This window comes from Rhinichthys klamathensis, unplaced genomic scaffold, assembly GCF_029890125.1.
Source record: "Rhinichthys klamathensis goyatoka isolate OS25496 unplaced genomic scaffold, OSU_Roscu_1.1 h1tg000011l_1, whole genome shotgun sequence".
Lineage (NCBI taxonomy): Eukaryota > Metazoa > Chordata > Actinopteri > Cypriniformes > Leuciscidae > Rhinichthys > Rhinichthys klamathensis.
Window position 1 is genome coordinate 8,252,257 of NW_026606564.1, and position 27,065 is coordinate 8,279,321.

General features: G+C 40.8%; 1 protein-coding gene across 2 annotated transcripts; it reads right to left on the reverse strand.

Annotated features, from left to right (window-relative positions):
* Positions 1 to 1,280: 1,280 nt before the first annotated feature.
* serbp1b (SERPINE1 mRNA binding protein 1b) lies at positions 1,281 to 22,082 on the reverse strand. Of its 2 annotated transcripts, none has more exons than XM_056264880.1 (9): positions 21,713 to 22,082; positions 20,140 to 20,329; positions 16,479 to 16,619; positions 16,325 to 16,396; positions 14,909 to 14,983; positions 14,629 to 14,815; positions 14,489 to 14,545; positions 12,339 to 12,581; positions 1,281 to 1,378 (listed from the first exon to the last, which is right to left on the reverse strand). In XM_056264880.1, the coding sequence occupies exons 1-9, from the start codon at positions 21,966 to 21,968 to the stop codon at positions 1,319 to 1,321; spliced, it is 1,281 nt and encodes a 426-aa protein (XP_056120855.1). In that variant the 5' UTR covers positions 21,969 to 22,082; the 3' UTR covers positions 1,281 to 1,318. The 2 variants fall into 2 exon arrangements, with proteins under 2 accessions (XP_056120855.1, XP_056120847.1); XM_056264872.1 differs by lacking the exon at positions 1,281 to 1,378 and adding an exon at positions 2,167 to 3,550 and having other exon boundaries at positions 21,713 to 22,081.
* Between the last annotated feature and the right edge of the window lie 4,983 nt (positions 22,083 to 27,065).

Consider the following 27,065-nt stretch of genomic DNA (forward strand, 5'->3'; position numbering starts at 1 on the left):
CGCACTCTTGCAAGTTCTGCCGGAAACTTCCATGTGGGGCGTAATCGCATTCCCCCCTGGCGTACAAGACAACCGATATGGTGTCTGCTCTGATGACCACATGAGCCTCAAATGTCTGAAAGTCAAAGTCAGAAATACCACCATCATCTCCAGGCAATTTGTTTGAGCCTCCAGAGACCCTCCTCCAGTCTTCATAGGCTTGGCGTCCTGTGCTCTAAAATGCAGCGACATACTCCACCCAATAAAACACCCAGAGTTAAAAACTGGTAACAGAGTTCAACAGCGTCTGTAGCCCTTAACCAGTGAGGTTGCAGACGGACAACTTCCTCCGCTGCCGACACTGCCAACACACCTGCAGGTTGTGTTTGCTGCTTTCAACGACTGTTTCATGAGGCTGACCATCCAGGGGTGTGTTTCCTGAAACCATCGTTAGCCAACTATGGTCGCAAGTTCTGTCGTTATCATTATAGTTCAAAGAGTCTGTTTCCTGAAACCACAGATCCAACGAACATCCGCAAACAGCATCACAAAGTTGTGTGTTTGGAGCGACAGCTCTCGACCTGCGGTTAGAAGCAGTTTCTTGTTTGCATGACATGTGGACTCAATAAATCCTTATCTCAAGCAAATTAAGCAAGTTGAAATTCAGCACAATCCATATCTTATATAAAAAATGTCATTTACGTCTTAGTTTGTCAAGAGATTTTAAGCAGTTTTTGAAGAGTGCACATGTGCGAACATGCTCTAGTACGTAAGAACGTGCCTATGGATGAATCTGGAAATAAAGCAAAATGACTAAGAAAAATGAGAATTAGTTCTCAGATGCCATGTCCGTAATTTATAGCAAAAAATCTAGCATTAATTCGATCTCAAACAGATTCATTAAAGTGAATTCTGTCGTTGTACTTTGTTATTTCCAAAAGGACAGTATCTTCAGCATCTGATGTTTTTAACAACAATGTACAACTAGGTGTGCTGGGTCCTGTAGTGCATGCTGGGAGTTGGAAACCTGAAGAAGGGCAAAATTACACAGTCCCAATTTTTGCTGCACCTCTGGTCCTTTTTGTGTTTCCCACAGGTACAAGTCAGTCTCAGTGTATCTGCGAGTGACCGCCTAAATATACGTGGGTCGCTTTAAATGTATTTATTTACATGGCGTGGAGATGAAGTGGTTCATACTTAGTCGGTAAACACAAAAATATTCAGTCAGAATTGTTTATGGATGACAGTCTCATGTATTTCTATTTTCGGACGATCCATAAGCATGCAAGCGTCAAAGAGGAGGGGAGCCTGGAGGAAGGTTAGGTGGCGGAGCTGAGGTTCAAGCCAGGGCCGGAAAAGCCTCGGGATCGTCCACGTTGGGAACAGAAACGCCTCCACCCTGTCAAATTCAAAAGCAACACACTTCAGGACTACACAGAAGTCATAAAAGTAAAAAAAAAGGCCTCTGGTAGCACCCAAAACACTAAATCCACAGGTGACTATGTGGTGCTGCTTGGCCAAGATAACAAGCTGGTGGTGAAAGTGCCGTTGATGCGGTCCACCAACCCATTGCTTTGGGGGTGCAGGAGTTAATGCGAGCTCTCTCGATCAAACTATGCAGCTCCTCCACCAGCTTCCCATCTGCCATTCCCCTTAGATGGATATTTGACACCGTTACCGTCTGCTTAGGATGGGGTAAACTACAGCAGTACCTCACAACCAGTCCCAGTGTTATCAATACAAGTGTCACCAATTTGAATCCTACTCTCGCTACACTCGTGACTGTTAAAGCCACGTTACTGCTATGATATAAAAACACACATAAGCTGCTTACAATGTTTTAGAACTCACTGCACTCTCCATTATCAAACATAATCTGCAAACTACATATAAACAACGTTTGTTTTAATGCAGAGTTGGGAGCTAAACACTATGGAAAAATATTCCTGGATCCAACACTAAGAAAGTGTGTATTAATGGGACTCGTGTATAATGCTGCTAAGGACAAATTGAACAAATGTATAAAGAAAAGGCTTGTTATTCAGAATATGGTCTTAATTCACCAATTTTACTGCAGAACAGGAGATCCTGCGGATATTCTTGGTACCAGACAAACAGGTAACAGAGGGAGGGGTGAAGGAGAGACAAAAGCAGAGTATTAACAAACCGGAAGCATGGACTCAAACATAGTGTCGTCTTCCATTTTATTGTCCCTCCTACGAATACAGAGTACATCGGCCATCACACTTGGAGGTCTTGCTATTTCACATACACAAGAAGCTGGTTCCAACTTTTCTTTTGCAGCACACTGTTGTCCCACCCTGAATTACACATTTTTCAGAAAATGCAAGCAGTAGTGCCATCATAATAATAATTAAAAATAAAAACACAGCAAAGATCACAGAGGGAATAAAAATAAAACAAATGGTACTGATGCAAATAGACCACGTGCTTAGTAGCTATATTTCAAATGTCACCAAAAATCTAAGTGCAAGATATGTCAACAACCTTAGCTAGAGAAAACTCACTAAAGTCAAACGAAACTTCATGTTAAGAAGAACATGACTTGCTGAAACTTACCATCCAAGCTCAGGAAAATAAACTTATGGCAGATGAAATAAAACAGGTTATCTTTCTCTCGTACACACACACACACGCACGCACGCACAACACATCACTTATGTATACAGTTCTGAAAGTGGTCCTAAGGTTTCTAAGAGATGAACTTGTATGACTTGAGGACCAGCCTGGATCTACATTGAGCCCTGGGTGATTTAACAAGATAAGGAAGTAATCTCTCTTGAGGAACAAAGACAACTATGCATACTAATATCACAGGTCCCGCAAAGGACGACAAAACACCAAAGCAAGATCAAGACGACGCATTTGCTTCTTGCTACCGGTCAAGAAAATCAAATAAAAATCCAAATAACAAGAGGGTAGCTTGACCGTGGAGCTTTCTTTCAAAACATTTAAAATAGTCAATATACATTACTCATGTATATGTTAATAGTAAAATCATCACTACAAGTCTTGTATTCTCACTTAGTGGTGAGAGATGGAAAAAAAAAGAAAGAAAGAAAAATCTGCTTTTGGTAGAGCCATTGAGAGAGTGAGTGCACTCAATTACACGCGGACACCGCCGTGTCCCGAGGGAAGCTTAAGCGTTCACAACACACTTCAACTTCTATCTTGAAAATGCATACATTCAAGCAGCAATAAAAAAATATTTATGGCGAATGCATAATCTCTGGAAAAAAGGGAAAAAAATACTGTATGAACATCCCTGCTATCATGTCTCGAAATACAAAACCTCTACCCATAATTTGCTTCAGTGTAACAAGAAGTCCTTTTTGTGTTTTTCCGCAGGTAAAAGTCAGTTCTCAGTGTATGTATGGATGACAGTCTCATGTATTTCTATTTTCCGGTTTCTATGGTCGAACGATCCATAAGCATGCAAGCGTCAAAGAGGAGGGGAGCCTGGAGGAAGGTTAGGTGGCGGAGCTGAGGTTTAAGCCAGGGCCGGAAAAGCCTCGGGATCGTCCACGTTGGGAACAGAAATGCCTCCACCCTGTCAAATTCAAAAGCAACACACTTTCAGGACTACACAGCAATGAAAAACAATCATTTATTATTAGTAGTGCATGTGTTGCTCTTTTTCCTGTAAATCAAACACCTACTAAACTTGTGAAATCTGGAAAATAGATGTATTCAGTAGGGCTGGGTATCGAGTTTGATACTTTTTAGGTACCGACCGAATTGCCTCGATACTACAGAGTATCGAAACATGTCTTGTTTTTCGGTACCAAATTTCGATACCTAAGGCGTTAATCTCGTCAACGTCAGTGAAACATGCATGCAGCATGATTGGCTGTGGCGGTAAAACACTAGTTTACCTGGCTGTCCAGACACGTGGCTCGTCGCCCTACCGTCCAGATAGAAAATATGTGGAAAAGATCAGACGTGTACCTACCTATGGAGGGATTATTGGGTCAGATTGAAAACTAAAAGTCCAAAAGTCTAGTTTGAAACAAAGTCTAAGTCGAAAACTAAAAGTCTAAGTCGAAAATGAATTTGGTATTTAGGATTGGGCATTTGGAATTCAGGATAGGGCATTTGGTATTTAGGATTGGGCATTTGGTATTTAGGATAGGGCATTTGGTATTTAGGATAGGGCATTTGGTATTTAGGATAGGGCATTTGGTATTTAGGATAGGGCATTTGGTATTTAGGATAGGGCATTTGGTATTTAGGATTGGGCATTTGGTATTTAAGATTGGGCATTTGGTATTTAAGATTGGGCATTTGGTATTTAGGATTGGGCATTTGGTATTTAGGATTGGGCATTTGGTATTTAGGATTGGGCATTTGGTATTTAGGATTGGGCATTTGGTATTTAGGATTGGGCATTTGGTATTTAGGATTGGGCATTTGGTATTTAGGATTGGGCATTTGGTATTTAGGATTGGGCATTTGGTATTTAGGATTGGGCATTTGGTATTTAGGATTGGGCATTTGGTATTTAGGATTGGGCATTTGGTATTTAGGATAGGGCATTTGGTATTTAGGATAGGGCATTTGGTATTTAGGATAGGGCATTTGGTATTTAGGATAGGGCATTTGGTAGGGGTGTGACGAGACGCTTATCTCACGAGACGAGACTAGACACGAGATTGGGTTCACGAGAACGAGACGAGACGAGATTTTTGCACAATTTTTCAGAAATCCTCAATGACAAAATTCATGGCTGGAAAAATAGAATGCAGGTGCATTTTTCAATGTTTTAACTAATAATCTTCTAATGCATGTCATTTCAGGTCTACTTTATGAGTATGAATTATCAAATGCATTGAAAGAAAACAATATTCAAGCACTGTAAAAGGTTTTTATTGACTGGCTTTTCTCCTGTATAATTTCACATTAGTCTCTTCAGACCTTACTGTACATTTAAGAGCTTTCAGAACTTCTGATTGAGGCTGTGTGTGACCTCCTAACTGAACTCCTTTTAACACACATTTAACAGAGAAATAAAAACCGTATAAATAACAAAAATAAATAACTGTTTTCTCTTAGTCTTATTAAGTGCAAACAATAAGTGCGAGTGCAACCATAATCAAAGTTAGCACACAGACTCTTTATAATTGTTGTGAAATTGCGGTTTTATTTTGCACCGGCAGTTATAGGGTTAATGCGGTGAGTTCGGAAAAGGTCGAGAGAAACGAGGCTGTTTGTCTCTACAGTTGTTCTTGCGTTCCGATTATAAGTTCAGAAACGGAGCCTCCCTTGTCTGTTGTCCTTTGTACGTTACAGTGCTCTCTCAATATTCGCAGTGCCAACAGAGACCAGAGCCGCAAATAAACAGTCCAGAGATGGGTATTGGGAGACGGATTATTTTATGTATGCAGCCTAATTTGTGCGCAATGCACATCAGGGAGCTTGTGTTTTACTTTCACTTACAAATTCGTGACCGCGCGTATAGGGAGCAGCGGTGCTGAGCGCGCATTCTAAATAAGACATTTACCAGATGTTTAGTCTGTTGCGCAACGAATCCTCCGCCATCGTCACGCGATCAGTGAACTGTGATTCGTGCTGCACTGATTGCAACGGCAACTCGCGCTGGATGAGCAGAGCAGACTTTTGCATTAGTTTATAATGGTTTTTATTTTTTTATAAAAACAACAAAACGATAGTTTAGGCGAATGTGAGTGTAGCGGTGGAATATTAATGGGGATATCGCGAGACAGCTTTTTCACTCGACGAGAAATCTCGTCACACCCCTAGCATTTGGTATTTAGGATTGGGCATTTGGTATTTGGTATTTAGGATTGGGCATTTGGTATTTAGGATTGGGCATTTGGTATTTAGGATTGGGCATTTGGTATTTAGGATAGGGCATTTGGTATTTAGGATTGGGCATTTGGTATTTAGGATTGGGCATTTGGTATTTAGGATTGGGCATTTGGTATTTAGGATAGGGCATTTGGTATTTAAGATAGGGCATTTGGTATTTAGGATTGGGCATTTGGTATTTAGGATTGGGCATTTGGTATTTAGGATAGGGCATTTGGTATTTAGGATAGGGCATTTGGTATTTAGGATAGGGCATTTGGTATTTAGGATAGGGCATTTGGTATTTAGGATTGGGCATTTGGTATTTAGGGTTGGGCATTTGGTATTTAGGATTGGGCATTTGGTATTTAGGATTGGGCATTTGGTATTTAGGATTGGGCATTAGGTTTTTAGGATAGGGCATTTGGTATTTAGGATTGGGCATTTCGTATTTAGGATTGGGCATTTCGTATTTAGGATTGGGCATTTCGTATTTAGGATTGGGCATTTGGTCTTTTAGGCATTTAGGATTTAGGATTGGGCATTTAGGGATTTAGGATTGGGCATTTGGTCATTTAATCATTTAGCCATTTAGGATTGGGCATTTGAGGATTGAGGAGTATATGCAAATAAGGAGGCGTGGCCCAAATACTTGAGGCTGGGTTTGAAATGGCTGGTGCAGATGCACCTTATGGGCAGCAGAGGGAGCTCCAGTGCTAAGGAGCACACTGTAATGAAACCAAACAGAGCGAGTGAGCAGGTCTGGAGCGAGGACTGTACTTTATAATGTGATAACTTCAACTTAATGACAGCGTTGTATAGGGGTACTGGAATGGTACATGTATACCTATTGAACCGAAATTTTATTAGCCTACGGGCTAATATTTTATTAGCCAACGGGCTTTTATTAGCCTACGGGCTAATATTAGCCTACGGGCTAATATTTTCGACAAGATTATTGCTGCCAAGACCGGCAACTAGGGGTGTAAATCGGACAGTTAATCACGATACGATACGATATCGATTCTCTCAGCCAGCGATACGATATTTGCCGATACCTAAAAAAATTCTACGATACCATTACGATTCGATTCGATTCAGGGCTATACCGATCGATTAATCGATATTTAGATATTATGTGCCAAGTGTACACAACCAGTTGTTTATTAACTCACAATACATCCAATTTTTTTAAAAAATATTACTGAAACTTGCACACCCTCTCCCAATTGGGACATTTACAAGTTGTTTGTTGCAAGTAAAAAAAAAAAAAATGATATATGAAAATGAACAAGAACGTAGTTATCCGTTTTTAAAAATGAACTCTTCTGTTATATTAAAGTTCATTGAAAGGATTTTTTTAAAATATATATTTGTGTGGCAAAAGCAGATAACTCCACATTTCATGTTTCAGAGTATTTGCTATGATACATAATAAAACACTTGGTTAATCTTTGTAACGTTAATCTCCTCAGCTGACATAGAGGCCTGTCAAACTTTGTTGTTGTGATTAACGTACACGCGATACAGAGAGCTTTTCACTCACCACTAAACGTGCCGTTTTAGCAAGATTCCGTGAAAAAGTTTCAGCTTTTATTTTACACCCCGAAGAAGATATCACGGGTTCAAGTTCACTGAAATCCATCCTCGATCACTTTTAGTCAGCTTTGACGAAACTCCTCTCAGCTAGCACGTCTTTTCAAAGTGACAAGCAGCCTTGTCACCTGACCTGAATACTGCGCACTGATTTGCTAAAACAGACTTGTTGTTTCTGCTGTAAAACATGAACTCGTGATGACGGTGGAAAATACCGGCTTTTGTGACAAAGGGTTCAGTCAATCTTGTCAGGCGTCTATTTCAGTGGAGAAAAGTTACGCGAGGATGTGGAGTGTGTGAAAAAGGTACCGTACATCGATATTTTATGTGTGGTATCGATGCATCGTATCGTTAGATCGATCCATATCGATGTATTGTTACACCCCTACCGGCAACACGATGAATCTGACAAGGCACTTAACAGCGCACAGAATACACTTGAGACTAGAAAGTTTATCCGTCTTCGACTGCAAGAACTGGAGCGCGTCACAAATGAACCGAAACTCAGCGTATAGGATACTTGCCTCACAGACATGAGAAATAGGCCTTATAGACGGTCAAAATATGTCTACTTTTAAACAAAACAATTCAAAATAAATAGTTTGATTATGTAATCCATATAGGCGCGCGCGTTCACTACTGCAGCAATATTCACGGGTCTGACGACGAGTGAATGTTAATCATCCCACACAAATGACTATAAAGTTCAGAAGTGCGTGAAGACGTGTCCTAGTATCAGAAGATGCATGTCTAAACTAGGGAAGAACCGACACCACTTTTCCCAGGAGTCCTATACCTATACTTTCATTTTTAGTACTTTCCAAGACAATATCACAATTTTCAAGCACTGAAATTGATTTAAGTAATCAAATGTAAAATAAGTATTAACTGTATAAATCTAGATTAATCATTGTTGAAATTACAGAAGTCATTTCTTTTCGCATCACACACATGACCAGCGTCGGCCAATAGTGAGCCTGCGTGTGACGTACAACCTAAAAGCTTTGCGTAGTTTCACTACGTGAAATCTCGAGGCCGACAGAGAAGGAAATGAATAGTTGAATAAAGTCGTTATTTTTGTTTGTTTTTTTGCGCACAAAAAGTATTCTCGTCGCTTGATAAACTTAAGATTGAGCTACTGTAGTCACTCGGACTATTTTAACGATGTCTTCATAACTTTTGGGCCGGCCAGTTTCGATCCCTTAAGAAGCCTATGGAGGAGTGATCCAGCTCTCAGATTTCATCAAAAATATCTTTATTCGTGTTCCGAAGATGAACGAAAGTCTTACGGGGTTGGGACAACATGAGGGTGAGTAATTACTGACAGAATTTTCATTTTGGGGTGAACTAACCCTTTAAGAGCAACAGAAGAGCGCTCTCTCTTTACCGTAAGGTAACGTTAGTAATATGCTCTTTGTTTTACTGTCTTTGCCATTGACATATCCGAGCGAACTACAATTTTTCCAGCGATGTCTGTGTCTGTTTTGCTTCTCTGTTACCGTAAATTGTATGTTTATATCTGTAAAGCTGCTTTGAAACAATCTCCATTGTTAAAAGCGCTATATAAATGAAGATGACTTGACTTAGCAGCTAGAGAGTGAATATTCAATTTGTTTAATAATCTGTCAATTAGATACATTTACTTCATATACATCCTTCTCTATTATATACCCATTCTGCTCTCTATTTGCGCTGATGTTGGTGTTTCTTTGTCACAGGCACTGTACTGTACACACGCTGCGTGGTATCGGTTGTCGGTATCGGAGTATTTTAAGAGTGAGCGAGCGCAATATTGGGCCCGATTCCAATCCTGGTATCGATGCATCCCTAGTTTAAACCATAATAGTAATAATACAAAGTTTTGTGTTGGGGTGTAAGTGAATTTAGTTCATTTAAAAACAATGTATTTTCTAAGTAAAACATTTATATAATGCATAGTGATAATGCTATCGGGGCAGACTAGAGTTTTATTTGATATACCATATTTTCTAGACTATAAATCGCTCCGGAGTATAAGTCCCATCAGTCAAAAAATGTGTCATGAAGAGGATAAAAACAAACATTTAAGTCGCACTGGACTATAGGGACGTCCCGCGTGACGTCACGCCATTTGGAGCAGCCATCTTGACGGAATAGAAAGTGCAAAGCCGCCGGTGATAATACAGCTCGTCGCAAAATATTCCTATCATGCCCGAGCGATGCTGTGTATTTGGATGCGATCAGATACGTGATCATACAAAAGGAATATCTTTATACCGTTTCCCAAAAGAAACAAAACGGAGAAAAGTGGTTGGCGGCAATAAACAGGCAAAACGCATACATGCATTCCTAGATCAGTTCATTCGTTAGCCCTATTATCACATTACATTCTTTCGTTTTCAAATAGGGCTACCAAAAGCTGATCTTGTATTTTATTTGACACTTCTTATAAATCGTTAGAAACACAGGTTGAGACAAGTCTCAATGACAGTTTATCATACTACAGTGACAGTCAGTGATAAGTATAAAAAGTATTAGCATAGGCTATTATTTCGTTTTTCTTGGATCAAAATAGATTAAACAAATTCATTAAAGATACACTTAATCGTGTTGGTGATTTTGTTTTGTGTTTTTCCCTGTAAACTCAGTTTAAAAATTATTACAGGTACTCTAATTTGGTGATAAAAATACATTGATCAACCTTTGCGGTGATGATTGAAAAATAATTTTCTTTTAATGAAGCTCCGGTGTAGCGTGATGGGAAGTGAATAAGGTAGCTGTAATGTCACCAAACTCAATGTCAGGAAGTTTTTCTACACATTTAATGCCTGTAAAAAGAACTTGTGGTGCTTCATATGAATATATAATTCCTAATTCCTTTATCTTCCTCTTGTATATTTATTTTTGTGATGCTAATAATAAGTGCGATGACATGACGTGGTGGGGGAAAAAGTCGATTCTGTTCAGTATCGATATATTTTGCACCATGATTTTGCGCATGCAATTATATCAATACTGTAGCGCAAAGTATTGCAATATTTAGGCTAATTATACTAATAAATATACTAATAATATATATTACCCACGGCAATGGATCTAGAGTAGCCGACGGATGTATTCCGTCAAAATGGCTGACACGGGGCTAGGGGTCACGTGACTGGGAGATCCCGATAAGTCACATTTATTTATTTGTTGTTCAAGCACCCATCTGTGGACTCGTTCCTCCAGCTCTGGCCATCTTGGTTTCAGCCCGTGATCAGCTTTCTTTGTTTTCTTCATTACAGTTAGGGGGTCGCACACTGGACGAGAAGCGCAGCGTCTAGGACAACTCGAGGTATCGCACAGCGGACGCGCACTTTCTCCGTTTATGGCCAGCAATATTATGTTTAAGGACATTATGGAATTAAGATCATGTCTGTACTATGTTATGATTGCACTGTACAATCGTTGCAGAGTCTGAAGTCTGAACACTTACCTCAGAGCGTCCGTTAAATGAATGACTAGTTAGTTAACTGAGAATCTCACCTGAAAATCCGATAACATCAGCAATTTTCATTCAAGCAGCTGATTTATGTAAATGAATGTAAAACCTAAATGTATATTGCAGCACAGGGTGAAGTCAGTATACGTTAACGACGGTTTGAGACAAATAAATGTAAATTTAATATAAAACGATGTAAATGGTGCTCTGTGGCGCGGCAGGATTTTGAACAAGGTCCTGAGCCGTTGCTGGGTGTGTACACCATAGAGAAGAATGTGTTTGAATTTTATAGATGTGGCAGAATAGGATTTTCTTTTTGGCAGCATTTTGTTTGTGTTCAGTCTTTCTCAGTTGTCTTTAAGTTAAAGGAGAACTCCGGCGCAAAATGAACCTTTGGTCTAATTACACATTGTTACCTAGTCAACCGTTCCCTGAGATTTGTTTTCATGATTATCGAATGTAAATAGTGTTATCTCTAAAAACAGTTTAGCCTATAAAGCTAGTATAACGGTAGTATATTGGGCATAGATCAATGACAAATAAAAATCGCTTGTTAATACCACTAACAAGGCTCAAAATAGCCCCACACTAACACGGTAGCATAATGAGGGTCCCTACCTTCAAACCGAAGCATTGAGAACTTTGTCAGCGTCCAGACAGTTTAATAAGAAGATATTTTTTACATACAGTCAACTTCGCGTATACAGACAGGAGCCATCTTTGAAATACAGCCTTTACCAGTCGATCTACGAACGCCGATCCAAGTGCGCTGGTGAGATGTGAACGAGCTATAAGTTGTGATAAGGTGAGTGCGAACAGCAGGCTTGGATCGGCGTTCGTAGATCGACTGGTAAAGGCTGTATTTCAAAGATGGCTCCTGTCTGTATACGCGAAGTTGACTGTATGTTTAAAATATCTTCTTATTAAACTGTCTGGACACTGACAAAGTTCTCAATGCTTCGGTTTGAAGGTAGGGACCCTCATTATGCTACCGTGTTAGTGTGGGGCTATTTTGAGCCTTGTTAGTGGTATTAACAAGCGATTTTTATTTGTCATTACACTATGCCCAATATACTACCGTTATACTAGCTTTATAGGCTAAACTGTTTTTAGAGATAAAACTATTTACATTCGATAATCATGAAAACAAATCTCAGATAACGGTTGACTAGGTAACAATGTGTAATTAGACCAAAGGTTCATTTTGCGCCGGAGTTCTCCTTTAATGTTTCAGTTAATAGTTTTTTCAGTTTTTAGTTAATTTTTTCGGGGTTAGGCTACAGGGGCAGTATAGAGCGCCCTCTCGCGGCTGTAGACGGTAATGTTTTCTCTTGGTTCATGTCAGTCAGTATGAATTAATTTTGATACATAAGTCGCAGCCCCAGCCAAACTATGAGAAAAAGTGCGACTTATAGTCCGGAAAATATGGTAAGCAGTATCTGCAGCAAACAGAGTACATGTCTTTGTTCTTTACCTTCTCAGATCTGCCTCCGCCTCGGCTTGGGCGTCCACCACTGCTGCCGCCTCCTCCTCCGCCTCCACCACCACCTCCTCCTCCTCCTCCACCACCTCCACCTCCACCCCCACGGCCTCCACGTCCTCCACGAGAACCTCCACGGCCACGTCCTGGTCGACCCAAGTCTCCGAAGTTTATCTCCAGCTGGGATGTGATGTCATTGGCTGGCTTACGGAAGTGGTGTTCTCCACCTTCTTCAGCCTTTAAGAAATAATATTACAGGAAACAAATCTATCATTCCCAATTTCACATGATGAGAATTTGAGCAAATGAACTATGACCACAGAGCTGACCCCTCAATCCAGCTTGAAGAACTAATATTAATGCTATCAAAATTAATGCAAGCGGTTATTTTTCCTTTTAACGCATTCAAAATATTTAACGATATTAACGCAGCATTGTTTTTTTTCTGTCATCCTTTGGCTAATTTACAGTGTATGATCCCGCTATCATTCATTCAAGTGCTATTAAACCATTCATGCGTGATAAGAAAGAACGAACTCAAATCTTTACTGGCACGCATGGCTCTCTGAACAAACACCCAGAATGAGTTTGGCACGTCTTAAAGTGACAGCAGCCTAATAACCCTGTCAGATTAATGTTAACCAAAGAACACGGGAAAATCACTCACTGCTCTTGACTGAATAATGTCTGTAGCTTTAACGAGGATTAATCTATATTTAATTTATCATGCAGTGGTTTGACTAGTCGAGACTGTTTTCCAAAGATGGCTCCTGTCTGTATACACGAAGTGGACTGTCTTTATCTTTATCTTCTTATTAAACGGTCTTTACACTTACAAAGTTCTCAATGCTTCGTTTTGCATGTAGGGACCCTCATTACGTTACTGTGTTCGTGTGGGGCTATTTCGAGCCTTGTTAGTGGTATAAACTAGCGATTTCTTTTTACTTATTATATGCCCCCATTACTAGCGTTATACGCTAAACAGTTTTTAGAGATAAAACTCTTTACATTCGATTATCATGAAAACAAATCTCAGAGAACGGTTGACTAGGTACCAATGTTTTATTAGACCAAAGGTTCATTTTGCGCCGGAGTTCTCCTTTAAGAGTACATTTGTGAGTCAGCTCAAACTTTAGCATCCATCTTTTCACATGCAATAGAAAGTCACTCTGTGTGCATCTCACAACAGTTCCTATACGAGCGATTTATAGATTACCATGACTAAATATCCTAATTGAAGATAGTTAACTCAACATCAGCAATAAAAATTCATCAACTAACCATTCAGAGACGTCCTGTTGCATTCTACATGTTACCACTTATTCTTGAGTCTCTCCATCTTTGACTGACTCCGTTTTAACATTAAAGGCAGAACAGTTTCTGTCATTTTAGTGTGTCTGCGTGAGGTAATCGCAGCTGCTAACACACACCAGCTCTTGAAACCCCGCCCTCTGCAGCAGCTCATTTGCATTTAAAGGGCCAGGCACAAAACAGTGCGTTTTTGCAAACCCTCAAAAAGTGACAACTTTAACATGCTGTATAAAAATATCTGTGGGGTATTTTGTGCTAAAACTTCACACACACACTCTGATGAGATCAGAGATGTATTTTACATCTTGTGAAAATGGCATTTTACCACCCCTTAAAAACTTTAATGTTAGGTGTGATTAATCGCGATTACAGAAAAACGTGATTATTTTTTTAATCGACTGACAGCACTAATTAATATACCTTCACTGAGAACATAAAACAAATGTGTATACATTTAATAACAAATGGAAGGTATGATAGGAAACAAGTCAATCCTCAAAGCAGGCGGTCCATTAGAGCAATGACAGAGCAGAGCAAGGACATGCTGCCATCAGGGTAGGCAAACTAAATTAACAAGAAAATCACTGTAAGCATAGAGTTAGTAAACCAGAGGAAGAGGAACAGAAGCTTGCAAGAAACTTCAAAAAGTCACCATGACATTGAGTGTACATGGCCACAGATTCTTGAATTCTGGCAATGTACTAATTTAACTGAACTTTAGTGTAGGATAACCATATACAAACTGAAAAACAACTACTTGGTTAAAGGTGACCAAGAGGGTGACCACCCGAGTGCCAAAAAAAAAAATTCCAAACACAAATTTAGACAAATACCTTGTGGAACGAGTCTGGATCAACATCTCCAGCTTCAATCACAGCTCCAGCATGCCGCTGGAAACACACAAAAGCAGAAATTAGTCTTGGACCCATAAAATGACTGAAATTTACAAAGAAAATTGGCTAATTCCACCTACCGTGCCAACTTCCTCACTCTTTGACTTGTGCAGTACGTAGCCCTTCTTCCACTGACCGTCGTTACCTTCGTTGGGCTTGCGGATGTTGAATTCGACTTTGGACCGTTCTTTGTCTTGCATGGCCTTCCATTCATCCAGTGTCATCTCCTTAGGGCCTTCTTCCTTCACCTCCTCGACTTCATTCTCCCTACACACACACACACACAACCATCCAATGGCATGCTCTTTGTGCATGAAGCATTTCTTCACATCAACTTATCGTGAACAGAATTGCACTCACTTGTTTTCGGAGTCGACAGGGGCGTGTTCTTCACCTTCAGGAGCAGGCTCAGGTGCAGCGGACTGATCAAGCTCACTGTCAAATCAGACACCGCTATTAGATCTGGTGAACCCTTGACATGATCAAACTAAACCTTTTAAACATTTCAGAAATCTTACATTTCATACATGTACCCTGAATTTGGCAGTGTTCATTTCACACTATGGTAATGGTCAGATTCGTACTATGGTAATGATTAGGCGTAACTCATATCTAGAGCACAAGCGGGACAAGTTTCATGTCAAAACGTTATACTTGGGGTTGAATACATAAAAATTATTTATTTGCCTTACCAAACACCACTAATTAGAATCAACAAGAGTCACATCACATAAGCGGTTTTTAGACGATCTACAACAGGCGGCCCGCGGGCCAATGCCAGCAATCATGTCTGTCCCGCGCCCGCAGCCAGATTATTTTGATATTGCCTGGTTCTGAAATAGATCTGTCATGACAGCAACAGTTACTCACAATCACTTCATCTTTAGTGATTTTGCCTTCAAAATAAAAGTATGAGAACGTTTTTGCAGCAGTGTTTTATTTTTAGATGAATTGAGAGCTTTTAATTTGAAAAGTTCTGAAAGACATTCAAAAGAGTGTGTGGATCGCTTCGTTGCAGATAAGACACATCGTTGCATTCACAAAACTAGGTAGGATGAATGAATAGTTGTCTTCCCACTCTTCTTTGTATGCCCTATTTATTTTCACTGTCAACTTTCCTCTTTAGACTCTTTGATAGTGCTATTTTCTCTCACCAGCTAGCTTAAATGTTAACATCACTCAGCACACGCCGTAATAGCGTACCTCCAGCACACAAACAACAAAAAAAAAAAAATGCAGTTTAGTATGTGACGATGCCAAGGAATAATTCTGAGTGTAAAAGTAGGCTACGTCAAATAATTATTACAATAAGTTAGGCTCTATTGTCTAACAAGCAAATTAAAATGATACACACAGACTGTGTTGCAAGTTGGTGAATGAAGATACTTGCCAGGTTACGTGTCATTACTGCTTTATTAATTTATCCAGTGTAAAACCCGGACACGCCACACAAATGTGGCGTTTGGTTAATGACTGTCCTACTACAGGATTTAACACAGAGTAACAGCTCACCACCAGTTACAAAAGACACTGTAACAGTCGGTCACAGGCAATTCTAGTTGCATTTTACATCAATTCATTTCTTAAATAATCCTTTGACTATGTTCTGGCCCGCCATCTAGTGGCGAATATTTTATTTTGGCCCGATGCCAAACTTACTTGCCGACCCCTGATCTACAATATTTCTGTATGACACATTGGACGAGCTTGAAAGTCAACTTTCCAAATAAGCAGCTACAACCCCAAGCCTTAAATAGTTCCCATCTACAATCCTACCTGGCTTCTTCCTTCACATTGCCCCAGTTGTGCGGGCCACTCCCACCGCGCTTCTCCTCTCCTTTCTGTCGACTAAGACATGAAGAACATTCCAGTGAGACTAACGCAACAAGACCCCTTTAAGCATTTGTTATTGCTGGCTTCTCACACTTACGATTTGTCATTGCCGCTGTGTCTATCAAAGTCACGTTTGCCCCGGGAATCAAAACCATCTCCGCGTCCCATGCCTCGTCCACGGCCACCTCTGGCCCCGCGTCCTCCTCCACGCCCTCGAGACGGCCTATCCCCAACCGGCCTGAGGACAACATTTATAACATTTTATGACAAAGGACACTGGCAATCTTAAAACATGCTTAGATGTAGCTATTCTTCACATGGGGTTTCAGTGGATTTATTTACCATGGTGGTTAAACAACTTTTTGAGAATCTCAACCAGACAGACACTGCAACACTGGCTCGACCAATGGCATGAGTTTGGGGAGTTTGACTTCCTGTCTGTCTACCCAATGGCAGAAGCAGGACTTAGACATTATTTTGAAAATCTGTTTGGTGATATTTGAAGGTTTTTGTTTATTTTCCTAAATGAAATAACCCTCACTCAGCTAGAACAATCTCTCAACTAATATTGTAAGCTATACAGGGAACCCTGTCTTCCAGTAAATTACTATAATATTAAAGTTTAAAATGAACAAAAGCGTCCAAATTTAAATGCTTAGAAGATTACTTTTTATTTAAGCTTAATTATATAATTGTTTCTAATCCAACTTGTTTTCGTGACAGAATTATTCAAAAATACAATGAATAAGACATTACTAACAAATTAAGTAAAAAAAACAATGTAATAGTGTAAAACATATATTAAGCAAAAGTTGTTGTTTTTCCTAGCTGACTAATGAGCAATTGATATTGAATGGCTATCCTGAAGTAAATGTAGCCTGACAGTGTTTACAAGCTGTTTCACTGATGTCTTCCTGCGGTCGAAACACTGATTGAGGGACTACATAAAACAGATTTAATTTCAGTAAGTTGTACGCTTTCTTTCAACATACCTTCTGATGTTCATTCATGTTTTCCATGCTATAACTATTAGTAAAGTGGAGGAGATCATAAAGTGGTTCTTGAATTGAGTTGGCTACAGTGATCTGTCACGACACATTAAAGAACTTCATAATTAGTGATCAACCGATAATCGGTTTTACCGATATTTTAACTTGCCTCGCTCATTTGTAAATTTGACAACAGCCATTAATGCACAAATGAGACGTTACATGCTTGATATGTAGTTTAAACTTGGTACTAAATAATAGAGACGAACTCACAGTCATGTCATGTCCCAATAAAGTCCATCTTTATTGGGACATGACTTGATGAATTTACGTGAGTCTTGTGATTTTCAAGGATTGAGTAAAACAGCCATAAATGAGTGTTGGAAATAAAAGCGCTGAATGTAATTCTCTCTCTGTTGTCTATGCTCATCAGTCTCGTGAAGTCACTTTCCAGCGAATATTCCAACGCATTACAGTTGCTTCACTCTTTAAACAACTTAAAAACCTTTTAAAAATGAAGTTTAAAACAAATGCTTACATTCATGCAAGGTTGATAGACTCCCCTGTCATTTATTAATGTTCTACATTTGAAAACACACTTTTATTAGACATTAATTTTGCCCTTTGTTATATCACTGCTGCTGTTTTAAATAAAAAGATACAACTGGGAGTACTAAGCTTCACTAAAGCAGCAATGTTTTTTATTCAGGATGTTTGTGTGTGTGTGTGTGTTTATTTCACATTCTTTATTTGTTATCTGTTTGTTCACCTGATCAAAGCTTTCATTTAAAAGAGTAAATGTGTTTTTTATTTTTTGCTCGCTTTCAGACCTCTATTTATTGACGTAGAAGTGTGTTTTGTTATAAATGCAAGGAGAAAGTGTTAAAACAGTTTTGTTCAGCACCATTATAAATATCAAAATCAGAAATAATAAAAATATATCAGTTCATGCAAGTTATATGTCGTCCCAAGTTACATAAACATGCAAGTTATGTCAAGTCAATATCAGTCGATCCCTATTCAAAATGGCATTTGCTCTTTGAATTTCATGATAAAATTAATAGAATTTGAAAACTGAAACTTGTTTCAGTTGTAGCAAGCTACAAACAAATGTTTAGTGAAGTTTGTTCTCACATCAACTAAAAACACCATAGACTAAAAGATTGATTCAAGAATCTACAGTAGTCAACATTTGAAGCGGATCAAAACCTTTCATCAAAGTTATACATGAATTTAGAACAATACCTGTTCTTGTCTTTAAAAAAAGTTAATAAAAATGGTCCTATTCACTTCAAATGTTGACTGCTGTATATTAGGGGTGGAACGGGTACATGTATTCGTACCGAACCGAAACGGTACGGGCGTCACGGTTCGGTGCACGAATTTACACGGAGAATACACGGTATAAAAATAAATAAAACTCGAGTGAAAATTAATTAATGTAATGCGGAACTACTGTTAGATATGCGGGTTCTTTAGGGACACATAAACTGTACCATCGGCTTAGCTCTGAACGCGCGTTCACTTCAAACGTTGGCTTTATACGCGCGGTTGGCTTTATACGCGGGGTGGTGATGGCACAGTGGATAAGACACATGCCTTTGGTGTGAGAGACCCGGGTTCGAATCCACTGTGAGACACCAATATGTCCCTGAGCAAGAGACACTCCCTAGTTGCTCCAGAGGCGTGCGACCTCTGACATATATAGCAATTGTAAGTCGCTTTGGATAAAAGCGTCAGCTAAATGAATAAATGTAAATGTAATGTCCTATCCGCTTTGGACTAGCGTCAAACTAGACGCGATAGACGCGAATTTAACGCTCTATTCGCGTTTGGTGTGACCGCATAATGAACAGGCTGCGATGTCAAGATTGCAATGCTGGAGTGTGTGTGTGGGAGAGAGGCGCGGCCGCGATCGAACAGTGGAAACATACTCCGTCATTTTGTTCATACAGATCATTAAACCTGCAAAGTTACCTTACTTAAATGTGTGTACACTCGCAATAAAACACAACATTGTGCTTTTGTCACACTGTAAACTCTTGTCAAACTGTAACCTACAACTGTCACCCAACCAAAAACACACACACACACACACACACACACACTCTTTTAAAAGCAAAACATATTTATCCAACTCCATTTCAAAACAGTCTGTGGGTCCCATCTTTTGGACATTCATCATATCGCATTGGTTTTCATTTCTTGTCCTCGGAGCACTAATATTACACATTCTACATTGATTAAAAAAGAAAATCGAATGTGTTTTTAATGGTAGTATTATTTTATACAGAAATCAATTATTTATAATTCAGATGAGAATAATGTTACATTGTTAATTAATAATGTTAATTAAAATTAAGGAAAACAAATATATTGATCTGAAATATAGCAAAATAATTTTAAATTAATTCAGGTACAATTACCAAACATATCGCAAGGTCTTTTTGTCTTTTTATTAATTTAATTAATAAACTAATTATATAAAACTATTGTCAGTGCACTACAAATAAACTGGTTCTATGCCTTTATTAATAAAACTTATTTAAAAAATACAATGCCTTCCGCATTTGTTTTGCTTTTCCCTCCATTGTACCGAAATCGTACCGAACCGTGATGTCTGAACCGAGGTATGAACCGAACCGTGACTTCTGTGTGCCGTTCCACCCCTACTGTATATAGGTTCAATAAAAATGTTGATAGACCGTTATATAGTCCACCCAGACCTAATGCCGTCAGTTTCATTGGCATGATTATAACAAAACTCACTTGTCCACAGAAAACTCGCCTCCCTCTGGCTTTTCATCAGCTGGTTTATCGAAGCGTCGCTCACGAGGAGGTCGTCTCTCTGGCCGCCGGTCACCGGGACGTCCCTCTCCTTGACCTCCTTGACCCCCGGGGTGCTGGGAGCTGGCCTGAACCGGCTGGCCCTCCGGCCTCCGCCCAACTCTCCTCATTCCTAAAACAGAGATTCAGTTTCATGAAATATGCTTTTTGATCTGACTGCTGCATGTGGCGGCAAAATGTAATCCATACATCTATTTCTGAAGCTCTACTAGTACTTAAACAGCACACAATCATTTAAGCATATAGTGCACAAGTTGTGGGCTGGCGGGGACCATGAAAGTAGTCTACAAGTTCACTTCCACTGTATGTAAAAAAAAATAAAAACACCATTAACGTTATATGCAAGCACACAAGGGTGAGCAAATAATAAAGGAATAGTTCTGTTCACGTTCACCCATAAATGTAAATTCTGTCATCATTTACTCGCATTAAGTTGCTCCAAACCTATAACGTTATGGGGTTCATTCTTCTGTTGAACACAAAAGAACATATTTTAAAGAATGTCGGATAACCAGACGGTTGACGGTTGACATCGACTTCCATAGAATTGTTTTCCATACTATGGAAGTCGATGGCTACCAACATTCTTTCAAATATATTCTTTTTTGTTCGAGAAGAAAAACTCGTACAGGTTCGGAACAACTTGAGGATGAGTACATAATGGCAAAATGGTCATTTTAGTGTGATCTATCCCAATAAAATGTGGGTGAGCTAACTGTTACTCGTTTAAAGTGTTTTGCACGAGGTCACAATCGTTCGTGAATTAATCCTAGTGATGTTTTAAGACACACATTTTTCACTTAAGTTGCTAGCTCAGATCTTAAAGCACTAAGGTGAGTTACAGATATTGTCATTTCAACAAGATATAGAAAATAATAACCTTAAACATGACAATATGAAATGACACATCAGACTGGTGAACACTAGCCTCTCTCCTTTAGACATTTTCTCCATGTGCACATCAGCACGCTGTGAAGTAAAACATCATCACATTATATATTCACATAGGGCTAGCACATTAGCATATAGCTGTGGCAGCTACGCAGTTATAAATAAAGTGAGGATGATCAAATCAGAAACAAACAGAGAAGTTGACATGTCAGAGGAAGAAAACAGGTGAAAGACAGGTATGCTGAACCTCACTGGGGGCATTTCGCTCTCAAAATATGGTGTTAGTGCACATCAAATGTCGACAACAACACCAGCAGCAGCAGCCGCTGCATGTTGACTTCACTGCTGTGTTTATATGCACACGAGCGCTTCCTCGGTTGCCCTGTCCCATAACCCACTGAACTGCCTAGCTAGACAGCATTTTTTGGCCACCACATGTGCGTTACAAACTCATTTATGGCGCGTTTGAGAGGTTCACGTCAGCATTTATCAGGCGCGTTGCGACTCGGTAGCGTTTTGTTGGTTGGAGCGTGTCTATAATATCCAAATATGTTGTCTAGGCTCATTCGGTTTTGACGTATTTAGTACTGAAACTTCTACATACCCTCCTTCTTAAGTGGCAAAGGGGCCTGGATGTCTTCTTTCTTCTCCTGCGTTGTGTTTTTCCTGTCTTTCTGGGACTCTTTCTTCAGCTGTTTAGCGGCTTGAGCTGCCGTCTTCGAGCCGCCCGACGCGGCCGCATCTTTCTTCTTGTTTTCGGCAGCCTTTAAAATCTCGAACGGGTCGGATTCGTCGTCCAATAGCTGGTCGAACCGATTGGTAACGACGCAGCCGAAGCCTTCTTGCAGATGCCCGGGCATGATGGCGCCCCAACAACGGGATTCTCCTCCGATTCTTCGAGGCTTCGAGCAAACGGCTCACGGTGGACAACCACAAGATGGCCAAGGAAGACACACACACCTGCTTCTCTTCCGGCGCTCTCAGTATCCGGGACATTGCCGCTCTCGCGACACATGGGGGGTGTAGTTCTACATGTGTACAACTGATCTATGTGCAGTGTGCAGTTCACTCAGGCAGAATTGTCAAGCATGAAGTGATTATGGTTATTTTGAACCGAACTGAATCAACACTGAACTGCAACTTTGTTACAACATTTTCCTGTTATCACTGTAAAGCTGCTTTGAAACAATCTGTATAGTAAAAAGCGCTATAGAAATAAAGGTTATTTGACTTGACTTGAACTGACTTCGGCTGAATAATTGCAATTTTGTCTTCTTTTTTTTTAGCTGCATAACCGCAGAATTGAACTCTGTTTGCATCATTGATAATTATTGTCCTGTTATCACTGTAAAGCTGCTTTGAAACTATCTGTATTGTAAAAGGTGAAAAGATGACTACTTGATTAAAATGTAGCTATCATAATAGAAGTATAACTTTGAACAGAAATTGAGTGTTGAGCAATGACTGAAGAACACACAATTTGATGTTCCAAATCTTGTCACAGGTTTTAAATCAAAGGCTGCATCCGAAATCTCATTCTTCCCTACTACCGTAGGCAAAAATCAGTAGGCCCTAGGTGACAAGAAGTAGCTGTCCAAATTCAGAGTACTCATAAAAGAGTAAGCAAAAAGTACCGGATGACCAACTTCTTCCAGTGAGATTCTGAAGTGTGCATATGATGAACACTTTACTATCCCATGAGGCCACAGGAGAGGATTTATGAACGGCAGTGAAGTGACGTAACTGATGGCGGTAGGTCACATGATAAGGACAACATGGTGAATGTAGATTACATATACTATATTATAGAACATACTTTTTTTAGCGGCCGTGGAGTAATTATTAAAAATAAGAACCTACTCAAGAGAGTACAGTGTGATTTTGCACGCAGTCATAATGTGTATTGTTATGGGGCCACCAGGAATAGGATCATGCTGAACTGAATTTTGAACTTACAGATCATTAAATAAAAAATTAGCTAGTGTCATAAAATGATATTAGTTTTAAGCAAGCTACTCAAAAATGTAGCTAGTAAAAATACAAACAACTTCTCCAAAAATTGCTTAAGAGAAGAGCTACGCTACAAGACATGTTTGCTACATTTAAGCTATAGATAGCCTACTTAATTTAAATAAATAAAAAATACTAAAGCAAAAGAGCAGCTGTAATTAGATTGAATAAACGATTGTCATAAAATAAGCATGTAAAAACATGAACAAAACGTCATCATGATGTGAGCGACACTGAGAAGTATGAAGAACCAAAAGGTTGCAGCAGCGAAATAAGCTCCACCTTCTGTGGACGGAGGACATTTTGGGAGTGTTGTTGGAGGTGGCTTTACTCACTATTAAGGGGTATGTTTACACGACAACGATGCATTAAAAACAGGCGACAACGTTTAGCTGCAGACTGGAGATCTCCAAAACAGGGTGTGACTTTCTCCTATTGACAGACAGACATATGATACGCATGCGTGTTTTTCCCCCCAAACCAGTTCAGTGCAAACTCCACCCTGCAGCCGATTCTAAAGATTTTTGGTCATGTCAATCACAGCAGGAAATATTGAAGGTGCACAGTGTCCTTCACACATATACTAAACACCCTCATGGTAACACACATGACAGAAAAGTAATGCAATAAACATTTATTTAACATCAGCTGTAACATAAAACCCTATAATGTACATTACAAAAACTAAGAAACATGGTTATTTCAATGAAAATACAAGTGAAGTGTCACGCAGGGAATTCTGGGACTGTAATGTGTTTTTTCACTGTAAATTATTCAATGACTTTTTTACTTTCACCAAAAACGGTAAATTTAACAGTATTTTATTCAACATTATTTTACTGTAAATGTAGGGTTAGATCCAATTGTCAGGATTCCATCCACGTCACGATCGCCATCGTCGCCCACTCATTCCCAATCACCTAGTCAGACACTCCCCCGTTCACAATCACCTGATTACTGATCACCGTCACCTGTGTCCCATCACCCACATGCACTATAAAGCACTCACCTTCACTGCAGTCACTTGTCTGGTCTTGTCGCTACATGACTCACAGACTCTCCTTCCACTCACCTGCTACTTACCAGCTTCCCAATCCTTCCGTTCCATCCAACTCCAGTGTGACTGCTTCCAAACCATCTGCAAGAAAGAAAAGGACATTACCATTCAGCTAAGCCTATTCAATGTTTCCATGTCATTTGATCCTTACCTGTTATCTCCGACTGAGTATCCATCTGCACAAATAAACGACAATAACTTACCATCCAGTCTGTTTCCTCTGTGAACCCTGACACAAGACCAGACCCTAAAGAGATGCAGAATCAGCTGGAGCCTAAGGAGGATCTTCCTCTCAGTCAACCACCAGCAGATCCAGCGATCAATACACCACCATTACTTCCCCAATCACCTGCTGCTTCATTCACTGCCTCCGCGAGTCCCATGGCCCGGCCAGCGACCTTCTCTGGAGAGGCGGAGAACTGCAGTGGGTTTCTGTTGCTAGTATCGCTATACATCACTATGAATGAGCATCAGTTCCGCACTGACGAAGCCCGTGTGGCATTCCTGATTTCCTTGTTGTCCAAGTCCAGCGCTTCAGTGGGCAAGGTCATTGTGGGATTCTAATTCACCTGTGGTTAAGTCTTTTAATTCCTTCAAACAGCACTTCAGAGAGGTATTTGAGCAAGCCGTGTCCGAGCTGTCCATTCATGACCAGCTATTCAATCCTCGTCAAGGTAATTAATCTGTAAGCTCATATGCCCTGCAGTTTCGCACTCTCGGCGCTTCCTGCGGCTGGAACGAGAGTGCTTTGATCTCCGCCTTCCGTCATGGCTTAAACTCGAGGATGCGCCATCAGCTGGTTGTATATGATGACAGGGCGGGTTTGGAAAACTTGATCCAACTAACGCTTCGGATTTCTCAGCGTCTCACTGCCTGCACCCTGAGCGAACCCACTGTAAGTTCTCTGCCTCCGGCTCCATCCGTCACTCCTCCAGCACCCATACCTATGGAAGTGGATTCTACACACATATCCGTAGCGAGTACAACATTCTCTCTGTCTCTACTGCGCCTCCGACAAGCAACTCATCAGTTCTTGTCCAGTGCGTCCACCGCGTCAAGCGGTAAGTGCTATCCAGTTTGCTCCGAGGGTAGAACGTTTGATACGTACCAGTGTGCATATTCTGACCCCTTCTGTCTGTCTCCCAGCGCAAGCCATTGTTGACTCTGGTTCCGCGAGGAACTTCATCTCCAGCCTCTGCTTTCAAAAACTGAACATCCGTCAACGGCGCTTATCTCAAGACCTGCTCATCCATACCATTCAAGGCAAGCCATTAGGAAGAGGTCGTATTCGCCACTTCACACCCACGCTCGTCCTTCGAATCGGATGCTTACACTCGGAGGAAATCTCTTTTATGGTGCTGGAGGAGTCCACCGCAGACATCATCCTGGGACGCCCGTGGCTAATCCAACATCAGCCAGTACTCCACTGGGCAACCGTAGAGGTACTCCAGTGGGGTGAGAACTGTCATCATTCCTGTCTCTGTTCCGTTCAGAAAAGCCCTTCTCTTCAGTCCACGCCAGTAACGGGCGAATCAGAAATTCCAGTCTGCTCTACATCCGTAGAAAGCCCCGAGGTCCAGAGCCAGGTCGAGATCCCAGTGGAGTACCGGGCGTTCCAGGATGTCTTTAGCAAGCAACTGGCAACCAAGTTACCACCGCACCGGCCATGGGACTGCGCAATCGACTTGCTACCCGGAGCTACCCTTCGCAAAGGTCGTATCTATCCTCTGTCCATCCCAGAACAGATGGCTATGGAGGAGTATGTGGAAGAAGCACTCAATCAACACTTCATTCGACCATCGACCTCCCCTGCCGCTTCGAGTTTCTTCTTCGTGGCCAAGAAGGACGGAGGCTTGCGGCCGTGCATTGACTATCGTCACCTCAATTCCCAAACCGTCAAATTCAGTTATCCTCTTCCTCTGGTCCCTGCCGCTCTGGAACAGCTCCGTGGAGCTCGCATTTTTTCAAAGTTTGACCTAAGAAGTGCATACGACCTGATCCGCATTCGGCGAGGTGACGAGTGGAAGACCGCCTTTGTGACCCCTACAGGCCACTATGAATATCAAGTTATGCCCTTCGGATTGGCCAACGCTCCTGCCGTCTTTCATGGATACATGAATGAAGTCCTCCGTGAGTTCCTCAATCGCTTTGTGGTGGTCTATATTGATGACATCCTCATATACTCTTCATCCCTGGCGGAACATCATCAGCATGTCATTCAAGTTCTGGAAAAGTTAAGAGAACATCAGTTGTACTTAAAGTTGGAGAAATGCGAGTTCCACACCTCCACCGTCCACTTCCTGGGGTACGTGATCTCCCCACGCGGGGTAGAAATGGACCAGAGGAAGGTGGAATCCATCCAAGACTGGCCACAACCCAACTCCATAAAGGAACTCCAGCGTTTCCTTGGTTTGGCAAACTTCTTTCGAAGATTCATCCGTAACTACAGTCTGATCAGTGCTCCTCTCACCTCTGCTCTCAAAAGCCGGCCCAAGTCTCTGTCCTTGTCCTCTGATGCTGTCCAGGCCTTCCAGTGGCTGAAGGAGACCTTCATTACTGCTCCCATTCTCAGCCATCCCAATCCGGACCTCCCGTTTGTGGTCGAGGTGGATGCATCTTCCACAGGAGTGGGAGCAGTATTATCTCAGCGGCAGGGTGAGCCATCCAAACTCCTTCCATGCGTCTTCTTCTCGAGGAAGCTGTCCCCGGCGGAGCGGAATTATGACATCGGCAACCGGGAACTGTTGGCCATCAAACTGGCCCTCGAGGAGTGGAGGCACTGGCTGGAGGGAGCGAATCATCAATTCACTGTCATCACTGATCACCGAAATTTGGAGTACCTCCGCGAAGCTAAGAGACTGAATCCCCGACAGGCTCGCTGGGCTCTATT

Coding starts and splice junctions, on each gene's coding strand:
- serbp1b (XM_056264880.1), bottom strand. CDS start 21,968: ATGCCCGGGCATCTGCAAGAAGGCTTCGGCTGCGTCGTTACCAATCGG. Junction 16,620..20,139: donor GGCGAGTTTTCTGTGGACAA/GTGAGTTTTGTT, acceptor TGTTGTCCTCAG/GCCGGTTGGGGATAGGCCGT. Junction 14,816..14,908: donor CCTGTCGACTCCGAAAACAA/GTGAGTGCAATT, acceptor GTGTGTGTGTAG/GGAGAATGAAGTCGAGGAGG.